General features: G+C 38.6%; 1 protein-coding gene across 1 annotated transcript in view; it reads right to left on the reverse strand.

Moving 5' to 3' along the window:
* Nucleotides 1-15,811, reverse strand: part of htr5ab (5-hydroxytryptamine (serotonin) receptor 5A, genome duplicate b) — a 15,821-nt gene extending 10 nt beyond the window's left edge. Inside the window, exons 1-3 of the mRNA XM_008396751.2 lie at nucleotides 15,651-15,811; nucleotides 10,569-11,349; nucleotides 1-2,660 (exon numbers count right to left, since the gene is read on the reverse strand). The exon at nucleotides 1-2,660 is cut by the window's left edge and continues 10 nt beyond it. Of these exons, the coding sequence (XP_008394973.1) occupies nucleotides 2,328-2,660; nucleotides 10,569-11,276 (1,041 nt within the window). The 5' untranslated portion in view covers nucleotides 11,277-11,349; nucleotides 15,651-15,811 and the 3' untranslated portion in view covers nucleotides 1-2,327. The remainder of the gene's footprint in view (nucleotides 2,661-10,568; nucleotides 11,350-15,650) is intronic.
* Nucleotides 15,812-16,156: the final 345 nt, after the last annotated feature.

A 16,156-nucleotide genomic window follows, 5' to 3' on the forward strand; every position in this document is an offset into this window, starting at 1 on the left:
TATATATTATTGCGAGAGTATTAGGTATTAGGATTGGTGGCCATCTTTCAAGTTTTCACATCGTCTTGATTTAACAACATGCCTCCTGTGATTTTCTCTGCTCGTAGGAACCGACATTAAATCCAATCATTTCCTCGTTGCAGCAATTTATTTAAAGATGGTGTAAGTAATGACTTGCACTGCTATTTTGTTGCTCTCCTGAAAAGAATGTGGGTGTGTGGATGTACATTGTGTGTGGGAGGTAAAGCGTATAGCTAATGAGTGTCAGAGAACAGAGTGTACCTCCATCTACACACGTTTTAATAAATCGAAAAGGAACACAGCTTATCAACACACAGATAAGAGTGCAGCTGAAAAAAAAATCCATCTTTTTGTAATTTGTTTTTAATTCATTTGAATGTTATCTATGATGAGCAGTTCTGTATCTATTTCTGCACAAAATACACAGTTGTTGCTTGGTTTATTATTTACGAGACTTATTTTGCTTACTTCTGACAGATGTTTTTCTTTTTCCTGAGGCATACTCCCTTCTCTGCTTTTAAGCAGGCATGATGATGAAACAGTTTAAATGAGTTACCAGGCTTTTATTTTTCATTAGCATGAACCAGAATAAAAACAACACTTGAACAATAAACACAGGTATAAAAATTAATATTCACTCTAACAGATTCTTTTTTGTTTTTGTTTTACTTTCTTCACAAAAAGGAAAAAAAAAAATCAAACAGACAAAAGTAACCTTAATACAGCCATAATGCAGTTTTCAAATGAGGATTTAAATTATTAAGAGAAAAAAGGCTATCCAAACAAACCTGGTTCTTTGTGAAAAAGCAATCACGCCTTAGCCAATTTCTTTACCCAGCCTGTTTGAGCCACCTTTGGTGGTAAGAACTGCCATCAAGCATTTACTATAAATTGTTCCAGAGACATTGGACAATTTATGAGCATTAATCACCTGTGGAGGGTCCTCTGTGATCTAGGTTAGAATATTCTTAGCTATTCAGATGTACATTTATGCGTTGGATTATTGCGATATCATCTTGCTGCAAAACCTAAATGTGATTGAGTCTAACTTTTACAAACTGATAATCAGAAATTCTCTTGCAGGATTTTTGAGAGAGCACAGTCCATGGTTGCAGCAAGTTATTCTAATCCTGAAGCAGCAGTTAACTCTCCAGCTTAAATATTTTTCTGTCAGATCATCCTGTTATTCACACCAGCCTGTTTCTTAGTGTTCCTCTTGTGATGTATTATTTTAGGTCCCTCTGGACTTTTTACATGTCTGTTTTTAAGTAAAACAGATTATTCGCACTTGTCTTGATCTTGTCTGCATTTAGATCTCCACACAGTTAGCTGACAAAGCTACAACTCCCCCTCCAAAAAAGTATCTACTTATTCTAATCAAATATTTAAAAAGAAAAATCAACTAGAATAATGGATGAGCCTTTGGCAACATGTCATCAACTAATTCAAACTACAAACTTTTCAGATTGAACCGTGTGTGGAAAAGTATCCTGGTTTACCGATTATCTTGGAGAGAATCAAAGTATGGTTAGAAACTCCAATACGGTCAGTAATCTAAACAATCCCATCTGTGTGGCAGAAGACAATCTTGTTCATCCTGTTCCTGTAACTACCATCTCGCTCAAGGCTGCACAAAACTGGCACAATATTCTTTCAGTTGGCCAAGAGGTTCACGTCACAAAGGGCCAGCTACAGCTTCCTCTGTCTGACAGGTGTTCCTGGCTGCAGGCTGCATTGGGCTGATGCTATCTGTGAAAAGGAAAACACATTTTCCCCCCTGATGAAAAAAAAAAAAATAAATTTTTTTCATCCATTGTGGAATTTCCTTAGGCTGATACATGAGTTACTTTTGAGATATTCTAATCTACTTCATGTTGTCAGGTTCTGCTGAAGTGATATCTTGGTTCCACAGGTATGGCAGAATCCAGGCCTGGGCACGGTTCACCTCCGATTGATCAGAGTTAATTTATGATTTTTAACAAGCTGAGTGATCACTTTTCCTCATAGGGCCAGATTAATTCGGATAGCTTCTGTAAATATAAAGAGAGATGATGACAGTAAAGGGGCAGATTCCTTTTCAGAGCATTGCTGAACTAGATGCCAAATCATTTCCCCACTTTAAAAATGCAGGCAGATGCTTGTCTCAGTCTTAAAACAAAACACATTGACAATGACAGAACCGTTGCACACTAAAGTTTTTTTTACATTTCTTTTTTTAGATGATCTCTGGTTATCACCTATTTGACGAGATGGTAAAGTGACAGATGGATCAGTCTGGTTGGGTGGGGTAACACTGCGAGATTTACTCAGCGCTGTCGGGAGAAGAGGTTCCTTAGGGCGTTGTTGTAGTTCTTATTAAAGGCGGTGTATATGAGGGGGTTAAAAAAGGAATTCGAGTAACCCAGCCACAAAAAGATACTCTTCCAAATCGGCGGGATGTCACAGGAGCACAGCGGCACGATGAGCTCGGTGATGAAGAACGGGATCCAGCAAAGCACGAACACGCCGATCAAAATGCCAACCATAAGGGCTGCTTTTTTCTCCTTCTGCTCCCGCCATGTGTCCCCGTCTGTCTGGAAGGTCACGGTTGCGTGGCGCACGGTGAACACCATCTGTGGTTGTTGGGCTTCCTCCTTTACCTAGGAGCACAGGATAAGCCAGACACTTCACCACTTTATCATTCAGAGCAATCCTGGTTTGCTTTCAATAATTGAAAATCTTTAACAGCAAAAGGACAAACAGCCAATTACTGCGCTGAATGCTGCGTGAACAGAAAGATGGATTGCAGACTTCCAAGTAGAGTATGAATCAAACCAAAGATTTTCGTTCAATACATGGAAGCACACAACATGCAAGGAAATTAAGCTAGAGGGCTTTTTTTAAGTTGAATTTGAATTTAGAGTACTACTTTTTATTTTCCTTTTGAGGTAGAGAAGGATAAACAAAACTCAACCTTCATTTGATTTCCTTCTGACTAATTTGTTGCCATGCATAGCTCGAGACTAATAGACATCCTGTTATTTGGCAAAGTCACCAAGGTCAAAGCTTTTGTGAGAGAAAAACAATTTTCTTAAAAAATACCAGAATTGGGAGCAATGCGGTCACCAGTTAGAGAGCCTCTCAACAAAGCTATGACTCTTTGCAATATCAGCTACAATTCAAAAAGAAGAAAACAAAAACAAATTAACATCGGATAATAAAATGTTGTATCCTCTTGAACAGCTGTATTATTAGCTGCTATTAATTGCTTTTGAAACCCCTCCAAATTAATGGTACTCCTGCCACCTTTCCAGCAATCTCATAGAGCATGTTTGGGTACACAGAAGTGAAATCCAAAGGAGGCAGCCTCCTGTGACTGATTACCCTCCCCTCCCACATGGGTAATGCTGTCAAGTGCTGTTTGCATTGAGGCTGCAACACTGCCAACAAGATAACCAACTTATGTGGCAGTTAAGTCTCCCCTGCTTGCCTCCACTTTTACTACCACACAACATAAAAAAACAACAACATAGGAAAGAGGAAGGAGGTGCGCACGTTTTGATTTGACATTTCTTCATGAGTTACTGTAAGGAAATTCTCCAGCCGGACGCCATCAATATAATCTGTTATATGTACAATAATCCTGGAATTAAACCTAATTTCTGATACTAAATAGTAGCATAAAGAGGATATTAAAAATGTAAAATTATGCTGATACTTTGTGTGGCAAAAGGATTACATAAGGTTATAGATAGACAACTATACTATTGCAGTGCAGTATAACTCCTTAAGAGTGTGAAGGTGCATGCATGATCAGTGTATGGTTCGCCAATATAAAGTATTATTGTTGGCTGGAAAATGGGAATTTGAACGCAGACAGAATTTCCAATTACACTTTCAGTCACAAGCCGTCTTTACCCGCAGTGGTACCTGACAGGCCAACAGGGCTCACTACGGAGAACTTATAAATCTCTCTGCAGGGTGCCAGATTTTTCTATGTCTGCAATGCACTGTAGTCAGACAACAGTTCTCCTGACTTCCTCCTCCTAACTGCATAAATCACATTCAACTTTGTGAACTGAAATACAGTTTTACAATTATAAAAGTTGTCCGTCCAACTATTATGTTGGACGGACACTGAACCCTCCTGTACTCTAAGCACAACATCATCACTCTTTAGACTGTACCTTTATCTGCAAGTTTGAGGAGCTGAATATGGTTTGAAAGTATACTAAGTATTGGATAAAAATATAACACAGCATAAATGAATAAGAATAAACTAAGCTCAATGAACAAAGGATGACAGGATGCCTACAGCTGACCCCGGTATCGCCACAACTCACTGGGGAGTATTCATTTTCAATTCAATAAAAAAAAGAAAAAACTATTTTTCCCAAAGTGAAATAAAATGTTGCTTTTGTCTTTCCTCTTTAAATATCTGTCTGTCTGTATGGTTAGAAAGCCAGACAGAGAGATGTTGGAATAGGGGATATGATCCTTTCCTATTGTGATCGATGGAATCGGTTTGAACTTCCTCCTTCTCTCTGTGATCAGATCTGCTCTGCATCCATGAAGCCTCCATTTCAACTCATTTGGGATCTGGGGGCCATAGTTCAGGTATTATTTGTGTTTTGTGGATGCTAAGCACTTACTTCGAGTTATGAAAAAAAAAAAAAAAGAAACTCAACTGTATTGCGAAAGGTCATGAGAACAACCATTCAAAAAAAAAAAAAAGAATGTTTGCTGCTGCAAAGCATTCAAAACCAGAGGAAATAATTTTCCAAAAAGAAATGCCTCAACAAAAAAAAGAAAAAAACATGAACAAAAATTTACGAAAACAAACAGAGCTACTTCAACATATGTGGCATAATTGTAGAAATTCTAACATATTGTTGATAAGGTTTTCTGTTACCCAACTTGTTCTTGTTTGAATGACTTCCTGGGCACCATCACGTCAAGCATGCTCTATTATTGCATATTATTGTGCAAAAATAAAATGGATTCTCAGTCTCCATTAACAAAAAACGTACTTGAATAAAAACTAAACATAAATAGATAAATGGGAAAATAAATAGTGAATAAAAAGGTCTTAAAACAGTTAAAAATATAAAAAAGTAATAATTACAGACAGCATAAGTGTTGTACACTGGAACTGATAAACTAAATAAACAAAACAACCAAAATAATAACAAAAATAACAAAAATAAAATTGATTCTCAGTCTCCATTAACAAAAAACGTACTTGAATAAAAACTAAAAAACATAAAGCCAAAGTGGAAATAAACACTGCATTCAACCAAAAGAGTGCAGATTATGAAGTCTGTATTGCCCTTCAGTAATCTCCAGATTTAAATAGAGAAAACGGGCACATCTGACTACCTAATGCAATAGTTCACACTACACCATTTTTTGCCCCTATTTTCCCCTTATGACAATCTTAGATCGTTGGCCGATCTAACCGATCATCCTGCGGTGTGTGTGGTGTGTTACGATAGATCTTTGTGGACTTCAGGACTTTACGCTGACTCTATAGCCACATGCATCACAGGTAGATTCTAGTAAAGCATTGATTAATGCCTGATATTAAAATTAGTTAATTAGCTAATGTGTCTCTCAGGGTTTGAAAATGGGCTGACAACTCGTGTAATGTGCGCTGGACATTAGACTAAGGAAATGAGGAAGGGAGGGTCAGTGGAGAGCACCGGAGCTGAGCCTTTTTCATTCAACGTCATCAACAGAAAGAAAAAAAGGCAGGAAGAGACGATAAAGACGATAATTAAAATGATCTCGATAGGTTTTTTTATCGTCCGATTAATTGATTTATCGTTTATCGCGACAGGCCTACTAGGTTTAAATAAATAGTATCCTTTAATACCTAATAATAGGTTTAGATTTCAAAGAAGGGATTAAATAAATCATTCTAAAGAAATAGGGGAACTATTTTGTATTGAATTTGTGTCATTGAATGTAAACTGTATAATTGTTGTTTTTCTTTTTTCTACAAAAATAATAAGCTGGCAGTTTAAACTTATTTTCTGGTCTGTGGTCATTGATACACTTGCACTTCTCCCTACTCCCGTAGCTGAACCTAGCACTGGTTCTGTTCTGAGTCTAGTACTGTAATCACATCCTAAGTGTTACAGAAGCACCAAATATAAATATGACTAAATGAAAAAAAATAAATAAATAATCTTGGAAAACTGATTTGATGGAGACAATTCATAATATTTTCAGTAAGAAACAAATGGGGGAAATGAAACCATTTTCATGAGTAAATATCTTTTGACGGATGACGTTTAAAATGCTAATTTTGTTTTTGTAAGAGGGCATTTCAAAAGCTTTGTGATCTGAATAATATTTTATTTACTACGCCAACCTTTCTGTTGAGTTCCTGTCGAGAAGAACAAGTTTGTGTTTTATGATTAGCATCTGTTGAGAAAACTCAACATGTCACATTAGGTGAGAGTATAAAAAATTGCAGAGGAAAAACCTAGGCAAATAATCAGGGTTTGCTTAAGATGTAGACAAGGTATCAACTAATGTGTTGTATACATATAGTGGATGGAACATTTAGCTTGCTTGGTATAGTGTTTTAAATTTATGTGGCATTGAGGTGAAAAGCTTAAAAAGTGTCCCTCCTTTCCAGTCACAAAAACCTGACCTGCTCCAATCAGGAGTAGAAAGAATATCATGGTGTGTGGGATCAAAAAAGCCTCTTGAGCCTCCTCTAATGTCCTTACACCATCAAACCAAAATGTAAAAATAGGCCCATCTTCAATATGAAACCCATTGCTGCAAATATATCAAAAAGCATTTTCACATCTCTTCATTTAACATTGCATTCACAAACAATAAGAATTAACCCATAAAATAAAATGATCCAACTAGGGTTTTAATTCTGGGTCGTTTTGTTTAGAATTCAAGAAAATTGGCTGTAGCTTATTAAACTTCAAAGTCTTCAACTCAACATGCACCAAAATATAACAAAAACGTTCTCTTGCTGGAAAACTGCTGATAATGTTCTGCTCATGAGCTGGGGGGAAAAAATCAAACACCATAAAGGTCACATCTTCATGGGTTGTATATATGACTGAGTTAATAAAAAAAATGGTTTCCATATAAAATTTAAAGCCGTTATAACTTCTGTTGAAGAGTTTCACAGACGTGTGATCTTTACGCATTTTATCTTGACGAAAAAAAAAACAACCTGCAAAGTGTTTCTTTGCACATTCAGGGTATTTTAAACATAAAACCGTTCAACTAAATAAAAGCGGTTTTATGTTCAGAGTTTTGACAAAGTGAACTTTTAGTACTGAACCTTTCGATGATATCTGAACTAAAAGGAGGAAGAAAAAAAAAAGTAAATAAGTTGGATGACCTTCAATATTGCTTCGTTTTACCTTAAAACACAGAGTCCAGCACAGCTACACATAGTTTCAATATAAATACAAAATTATAGAACCATTTGGAGCCCAGAAAAATAGTTTTCAGAGATCAACTTATTATTTTGACCATTTGGGCAAAGCAGCAAACAGTCTCTGGAGATGATGAGTCAAAATATATAGTGCAGACAACAACACATACATTTAACACTTACATAACATTATACGTTGAAATATACATAAGCGATAGAATTGTTTTAATCCCTAGAGAATAATTAATTTGTGTGCATTACTTTTGCAAGAAAAATAAGTTTATAATTACGAAGGTTTGGTAAACGTGTGATAAGCTGTAAGGAATAGAAAACAACTGCTGTGGTTTCTGCTTTAAGTCATGCCAAGTCATGCTTCTTAGTTCATTCTATGTGATTATATGAAAGGAACAGCTGTTGAGTTCTGGAGCGCATATGCTACATTGGCTAAGCAACAGCCAGAAACGGTGGGATCTGTGCCATAACCAAGCAATCAGCAGAAAGCGCAATTCACATCAAGTTAATGGAAAAGTATCATCAGAGAAATAGAAAATATTTCAACTTTAGTGAAAAAAAAAAAAAAAAGGTTACTAATCCTGGAGCTTTATGGAACTGCACCAGGGATGAGAGACAGAGACAGAGAGAGAAAAGAAGGATTTAAGATTCTTGTGAGGTTCTCAATCTGTTTGGTGTAAGTGAACAAAACAAATCAGCAGCAAAAGATGGGTTATGATGAATATTATGAGTTCAGAGCTCAATTTTTTCCTGCATATTTGCACATTGAAGTATTGGTTTAAGAAGCAATCAATTTTATGTGTTATTTGTGCATCTAGGTCAGGAATATGTGCATCACACCTATTAATACTCCAATGTTTCTGCTGCAGTGTCTATAAGTGTGGGTACGTCATAATGTTTGAGTGGGCGTATTGATGTGTGAGAGCAGGAGGGTTATTTTCTTGGATTCCACTGCTCATCGCTGCTCAAATTGACAGTTTGCAGGTTATGGCTGGAAATGAAGGGAGAAGAATTTTTACTGAGATGCGGCTAATCCAACAGCCGTCTGTGGGGGAAAAAACCACAATAAAATCTATTACCTGTTGCTTGGAGATTGATTGTCTGATTGATGAAACCTGACAAAAGGAGGGTAGTGAAATATCAGAGAAGGTAATTTATTTAGTGATGAGGCTAATTTATTTAGTTCTCAACCAAGAGCTTTCATTTTGGGGTGAGCTGATGCCAGAGATGCATAACAAATATATGCATCTTTATATTTATAAATAAAAATGGTTGTCAGGGAACATTTAATAATAATAAAAAAAAACTCTGTAGAAAGATTTTCAGATAAAAAGAAAAAGAAAACATAAGATTTAGGTTCAAGGACAAAAAAAAATGTAATGAATAACTAACCAATGCCAATGTTAATTTCAGATGGCTTTACAAATGCAAAAAAATAAAATAATAAGTAAGGGGTTGCTCAATTTCCTCAGCTAAAACTTCCCTGATTAAACAGTTGCTAATGTAAAGTGGAACAGATCCAGATTTTATGTGCGCTAATTAGCTAAACGGCAAAGCTTGGAAGGTGCAGGCCCCTATTAATGATGCTGAGACAGTATTTATAGCCTTCAACTCTCGGCCTACGCACACATCAACAGTCTGCGGGTGACGAGCGGAATGACTTCAATTATTTTTCCGTACGCTCACACATCAGATACTTGTGCACTTCTTTGATTACTGATGAGCTGCTCATCAGAGATGGTAATAAACAATAGGTTGAAAAGAAGATGTGCATGCTTGATGCAACTTATATATGAACTAAATATGGGAGGCTAAATGTAAACACACGTCACAATGCGTACAGTTCAGTATCTTGCAAAAGGATTTGGATTTCTTGAACCTTTAGGTTTGTTCGTTTTGCAACTACAAATTTCAATATATTATATGCATTAGTAACTCAAAGTAGTACATAACGGAGTTGTAGAAGGAAACTTAGATGATCTGGTTTTCTTAAAAAGTCTAAGTCTTACTGCAGCTCCTTTAAGTAAAATCTATTGCAACCAACCTAAGAAGACGCCATAATAACATAGAATAGCAAAATGATATGTGGTAGAAAACTAACATCACAGGTCAACCAAAACACACCTTCCCTGTTGTGGACGAAACATGGTGTTGGTAGCATAATGCTGTGGGGATGATTCCGTGAGCAGGGACAGGAAGGTTGTAATAGGTGGTAGAGTTAAATATAGGATGAGCTTGGAAATGAACTTACTGAGGGTCCAAATGACATGAGAGTGGGAGAGAGCAACTTTCAGCAGGAAAACACTATACGGCTAAAAATACCATGAAAGGCCTCAGATTAAAATAGCTTTGTGAATACCAATGCATATTCGGAAAGGCTAAGTCAAAATTCACACTCTACTCAGAATAGAAAACTGTGGGAAGACTTGAAAAGCAATGTTCTCACACTCTGTCCAAACTCAGTTGCTACCTGTGCTGATAGAAATAAACCCCCAAAAGTCGAGCAGTTGCAATTACAGTAAAATGCGATTTGACTCAGTAGTAGCGATACACCCGTGGAGGCTAAACACAAACATGCCACATTTCTCACATTTGTATTTGTGAAAATGTGCAAACAATTATGAATTATTAACTTTTCACTTTGCAAATATGTGCTACTTCAAGGCGTTTTCCAGGTTCTCTAGGCCCATTATTGTCTTCCAGCTTTTCTTCTGCAATTCCAACGCTGTCTCCTCTCCGTTTTCCCCTGCCGATGCAAGAGACGTCGGACCGCTTCGTCTGGGAAATTCCTTCAAAGTTTTTTACATTTTCACCTTTCGATGGATTTTATTGTGAAGCTATGCAAGTTGAAAAGTGTAGTTGCTATGAGTGAATAGTCAGTTATACTTCTTAGCTGAAAATGGAAATTCTGGAGGCCCTCGCCCACTCTGTTGCTGATTTTTTGATTGACACTACTGCAGTAGGATGCATGCCTTTTGTGTTCCTCTGTCACATAAAATTTCAATGCAATGCAATGAGGTTGGTAACTGTAGTGAGACATGACACAGAAAATGTCCATGTTTGTAAATATTTCTGTAAGGCATTATGTAAGGATGACAAGCTGCTTTAAGGAGATTGTTATAAAATACAAATTATTAATTACCTCAGCCATAGGGGTGATTGTGTTTGTCTTGCGGGAGCCGATGCGAAACTTAGCAGCTTTGTAGATCTTCCAATAGACAAACAAAACCACACAAAGTGGGAGATAAAATGCCCCAAAGGTGGAGAAGATGGTGTAGAATGGATCCTGGCTCACTTGGCACTTCATCCCTTCTGAGTAGGTCTCTCCCCAGCCGAAGAGCGGCGACAAGGAGATTATGGAAGATAGCAGCCATGTCAGCGCAATCATCACGTTGGAGATCTTTTTTCGAGTCTTGAGCGTGTACTCCAGGTGCCTGGTGATGGACCAGTAGCGGTCCAGTGCGATGGCCGTCACGTTCCAGATGCTAGCCGTGCAACAGAGCACGTCGAACGAGATCCACACCTGGCAGAGCACGCGTCCGAGCTTCCACAGTCTGCCGTTCAGCTCGTGAACCAGGCTGAGCGGCATAACCAGCGCGGCTACCATCACGTCTGAGATGGCCATGGAGGCCACCAAGTTGTGGGGCACCCGATGGAATGTTCTCACCCTCAGGATGGTCACCAGCACCAGGAGGTTCCACACGAAGGTGGCCGCCACAAGCATTGCCAATAAAGTGAGAGTGAGCACGCTGAAAACGGAAAATGGACGGTAAAGGTTTCCCCCGGAGTCGTAGCCGTCCAGAGCCCCACTGAAGTTGGCTGTCAGCGAGCTGGAGTTGCTGTATGTCATGGTAGCTGCTCACGACCCCACAGCCAAGGGCCGAGACGATTCAGAGAAAACGTCTGCAGGAAGCCGATGCATTCTGCAGAGAGGAGACAGAAACGGGGACTGTGACTCAATCTGGACAGAGTCTCGCTGACGCAAATGAAGGTTAAAAGATGGGAATATCTATTTAATGTGTTGCATTTAGTATAATTTTTACACTCTTAAACTGCGCTGCAGTGCACCATTGTGCTTCTAGAAGAGAGGTAGTTTAGTGATTTGCTCACAATGGTAAAAACACACTTGAGTCTCTCATTTCAGCAGTCAAGCAACCTGCCTACAACTTTTCAAGTGCAATTTCATCTGCTATTAAAAAGGCTCAGAGGCACTCAGGGTAACATCTCTAGCTCAAAAAAAGACCATAAATATTCAGTTTCATCATCGCACTGCTGCGCTTTCATTTGCATTAGAAGCAGACCTGTGTTGCACGATGAAACAAACAGTTTTTGTAGCAGTTTTATTTTTTTCTAACAGCGAAATGTCACATGTTTTTGTGTGTATATATGTGTATCTCATAAGCTTTAGGAATGCGTATGTTTGCTATGAAGAGGATTTTTTGCTTTGAGAAGATTCTATTGCAACATACTATTACTCCAATTTCAAGCCAAGGAAAAAAAAAAGTGCCAACTATGTCAACACATTCACAGGAGGATGCACACCTAGTTCTAAAGTCTGCACAGCGTGATATTCAGCATAGCAGAAACAGTACATTTCAACCCACCAAGTGCTGCTGTTACTATGTGACATATAATTCCCCCCCCCCTTAATCTGGCATTAATCTTTATTTCTGTGTTTCTTTCCTAAACTAAACTACCAGTGTAAAAAAAATTCATGCACTGTGTTTTGGAAAACATATCCATGCATGTTTAACAATTCCTTAAGATGCTAATTTTACAGTTAATCACAACAGCTATTTCTACGTGCAACGTTAGAATGGTTTCGCATGCTTTAAAAATTCTAACGTCTCCCAGGAACTCTGGGAAAACTGAGAACACTTTTGCTTGACCTTTACGCCTACGAGTTATTTAAAAGATTAACAGAAGCACTCATTTTGCATGCTTTGCAAGATGACAACTGGTTTCTCATCTACTCTGAATTCCAATTGTTCATAACAAGGTAAATTAATTTGTGTAATATGATTCCATCAGTACAATAAACGTCTAACTAGATTTTCAGATTTTGATCAACTGAATAAAAACAGATCTGTGTAGCAGATAGCAAAGGAATCTTTTGGTCAAAATCTTTATGTATCATAGCTTTATTAACCCAAAAGGTTTAATCAGATGGATTTTCTCTCTGCGCCTCACAAAAAGACACCGTTCCCCATCAGTTGTTGTAAGAATAATGTCTTGTAAAAGTTTAGGTCTCTTCCTATTCCAAAATTTTTCCACCTTCAGTCATGTTACTACCACAAGCACTCGTGCTTGTTCTTGAGGGTCCTTTGGGGGGTGGCGGGGCACATTTCAGTGTTGTAACTATGAAAATACTAAAAAAATAAAAGAATCTGAAAAAGATGGGCTGCATACAGTTAAGACCATTCTGAAGCAGCAACTGTTTCTAAGCAGATCAACTCACGTTCAGCATTGATGTTTTCTTTTCCTTATGCCATTTACTTTCATTAGGTTTCCAGCCCCATTGGCTAAAAATACATCCAAAGCATTATATTCTTTGTCCGGATAAGCTTTTGCAAAGGCGATGCTCACTTCTGTGGGCCTTACTTTGAGAAATGGCTTCTTTCCCCCAGCTTTGTCTTCCTTGTGATGTTGCCACCTGCTTGGCTGATGTTGTTCAGAATGGTGATTATCCTTATATACCTTTTCACCTTGCACACACCATCGGCCTTGCCTGTGCAGGTGTCACTTTTGATTTCCGACTACATCCTCTAAGATTTTCCAGAGTGGGACGTCTAATACTGCAGCCTCTGGAACTTAAAGATACATACAATTTACATGAGGCCTGGCAGGCTTGTTAGCTGAGTTTTGAGCAGCCACATGTTCTCACTGAGCTCTTTAAGCTTTAACCATGACTTGTCAGAAAATAAGTGCAGATGTTCTTCACCGTCCTAGGTTGATGCAAAGCACTTTTCAGAAATAAAATGGGCAATTGGGATGCTTTAAAAACAATGCCGTCCAGAACCTTTAACTTCACAATTTGAAATGAGTATGAATACTTCTGGGCATGCTGTTTTACATAAAATTAAAGTCAAACATAGCTAAAATCTTTGAATTATATTATCATATTTTGACATCTATATTTTAGCCACTTAGAAGGAGCACATTGGCCAAATTTAAAAATATTACTTTAAATCTAAGCTCAACTCCTAGGTAGAATCTCACTGCTGTCAAAAGTCACCAAACTAATGCCCTCAGAGTGCAAACGAATTTAAGGACAAATTCTGCTGTTCTGTGAAGGCATCAGAGGTTAAAAACAGAAAGAGAACAGCATACCCATAAACCTACCACTGCATGGCTATTGACCTTAAATCTACTGGTTGGACTATTCGTAAGTAACCAAGAAGCTGCAGAGATCCACTTGAGACTGAAGTCAAGATTTACCTTTCAACAGGACAACAGCCCTAATGCATAAATCCAAATTAAATTCTGTGGCAAAGCTAGAAATTTTATGTTTAAGTAAGATTGGGCAACATATTTAGTCACTGCGTCTTCAAAACTGGACATACCCAATAGGACCTGAAGAGAAAGATGATTGCACAGGACTGATTGCCAAGCTTTTGAGGTTTTCATTTTCAAAAAAAAAATGTAAACAACCCGCATCATTTTCTTTTCACTTCACAATAATGCACCAAAACATTCCCAAAATTTGTGGATGTGACATGACGTGAGAAAGCCAGCAAGTGAAGTATTACATTACCTCTTGACGACACAATCTGCTTCCTCCGATCAATGACTTCAACACACCACTAACCCCTGTGCTCCTTCTCCTGCCCTCTCTCATGAACAAGCCCAATAAAAGGCTGTACAAAGGGACAGCTGTTGTGAAGGGAAAAAGGTGATAAAGCATGCATGCACTCTGAACACCCATCTTGCAGTAGCTCTGCTGACATTACAGAAGCAGGGCCAGGTGTCAGGAAGGGCAGAGGACACACGCTCTGCAAAAACTAAACACCCAAAATGGAAGGATACAGAAAAACACACACACACACACACACACAACTGTACACATACACACAGATGTGAAAGGAATGGAGAAAATGACTCCAAATGGCCTTACAGTCATTTAAGTCAAAGAGCAGCAAATACATTGCTTAGTACTTTGAAAGGACCAGCTGGCTCTTGGGTGAAATACTCCTGGGAATTTTAGCTGGCATAAATGGATTGCGATTGTAATCTCATTACCTACGGAAAGGTGTCCACGTCTACCATTTAGTAGGAGGAAAGAGGCATGGATGGGTTTCAAGCTGAAGAATGCATTAGATTGTGGTGTAAAAACAGCAATCTATGAGGAGCTTAAACCTTTCCAGGGCTCATCAGACACCGAGTTCAAAAACTTGCAGGGGCATGTTTCCTTTTTGAAATTTCCTCTGAATCCTTTCAGTTGGCAGCCAGTATCTTCTGGATGCAAACGTTATTTTCTGAAAGAAAGAAAGCCACTTTGTCTCCACGGTGATTACCTCTCTTTTATGTCTGTTTCTTCCATTGTTTTCCTGTCTCTTCTTGCTACAGTTTGCAGATAAAAATGTGACTTTTTTTTTCTTTAGAAAGTTTATCAGCAAAGTTTGTCACAATAGCAAATGTGACATCTCATTTTCATTTCACATTTTGGGGTCCAAACGCAGTGTCACAGCCAGTCCTGTGATTAAAACTGCACCAGCGTGAATGACATTCTCTCTGTGCAAAAAGCTCTTCATTAGGAAAACTGTTGTCTGCTCAGCTGTTGAACAATTTCCTCTGAGGAGAGTTTCTCTGAGGCTGACATTTGCGGATGAAAGGAAACGGAGGTACTGAGATGTGTCCTCTGACTTGTGTTAAAACCTCAAAAGGAAAATGCAAAAAGAGGAAAGCGAAGCCTCACTTTTTCCCAATTTGGCACAGCAGAACCCATTTGTCAAGCAATGCAAAGTGTTTTTTTTTTTTTTTCAGCCAGCTTCTGCTACACATGTATAAACGTCCAAAAAATAATTTCGATTTTAAACAACAATAAGATGAAAGGATTGCAATTCAGAGTCACCACTTTCACCATGATAATCTCGGAAGACACTTGTTACACTGCATTCCAGAAACACACCTTTACCTTTGAAGACAACAGTCGTCAGAAAACACAATTTTCATGTCCTGTTGGTACAACAACATTCGGGTCATCATTCTGTAAATAACAACTCACCCCGTTGACAGTTAAACACGGAGCAGTCCCGACGATCTCGGTCCTGATCTCTTCATCCATATTCACTTTGCTGGTGTTTCAGTGCTGTGATTGAACCGCCTGGCTCAGTGTGTGGATAACGGCAGAAACGCGCTTCGCTCCGGAGGATACAGAGCGGCTGGAATGAACCACGGCGCGAGCTGAAGGAGGGGAGGGGGGGGGAGCTCGCGCCAATTAAACGATAAACGCCACGTTTTCTGGCGCGAGTGGGGAGACTTGACTGGTTATGATCTGCACCTGAACACAACTTTTATTTTCTCTAACAAACGGAACGACGCGCATACATTTTTCTCCGTCAGCAGCGCGTCTTGGAAAGATTCCCTGTTTGTAATTAGTCTGACCATGCAGTGATCAGAGCCTGCTTCAGGAGAACCGCTCGCGCTGCTTTGTGATTGATAATCCTTCAGAACCCCCTGCAGTATCTTTCTAGGTTAACACGATGAACCCCTATTTCGCAGAAAGTAACT

The sequence above is a fragment of the Poecilia reticulata genome, linkage group LG20, assembly GCF_000633615.1.
Source record: "Poecilia reticulata strain Guanapo linkage group LG20, Guppy_female_1.0+MT, whole genome shotgun sequence".
Taxonomy (NCBI): Eukaryota; Metazoa; Chordata; class Actinopteri; order Cyprinodontiformes; family Poeciliidae; genus Poecilia; species Poecilia reticulata.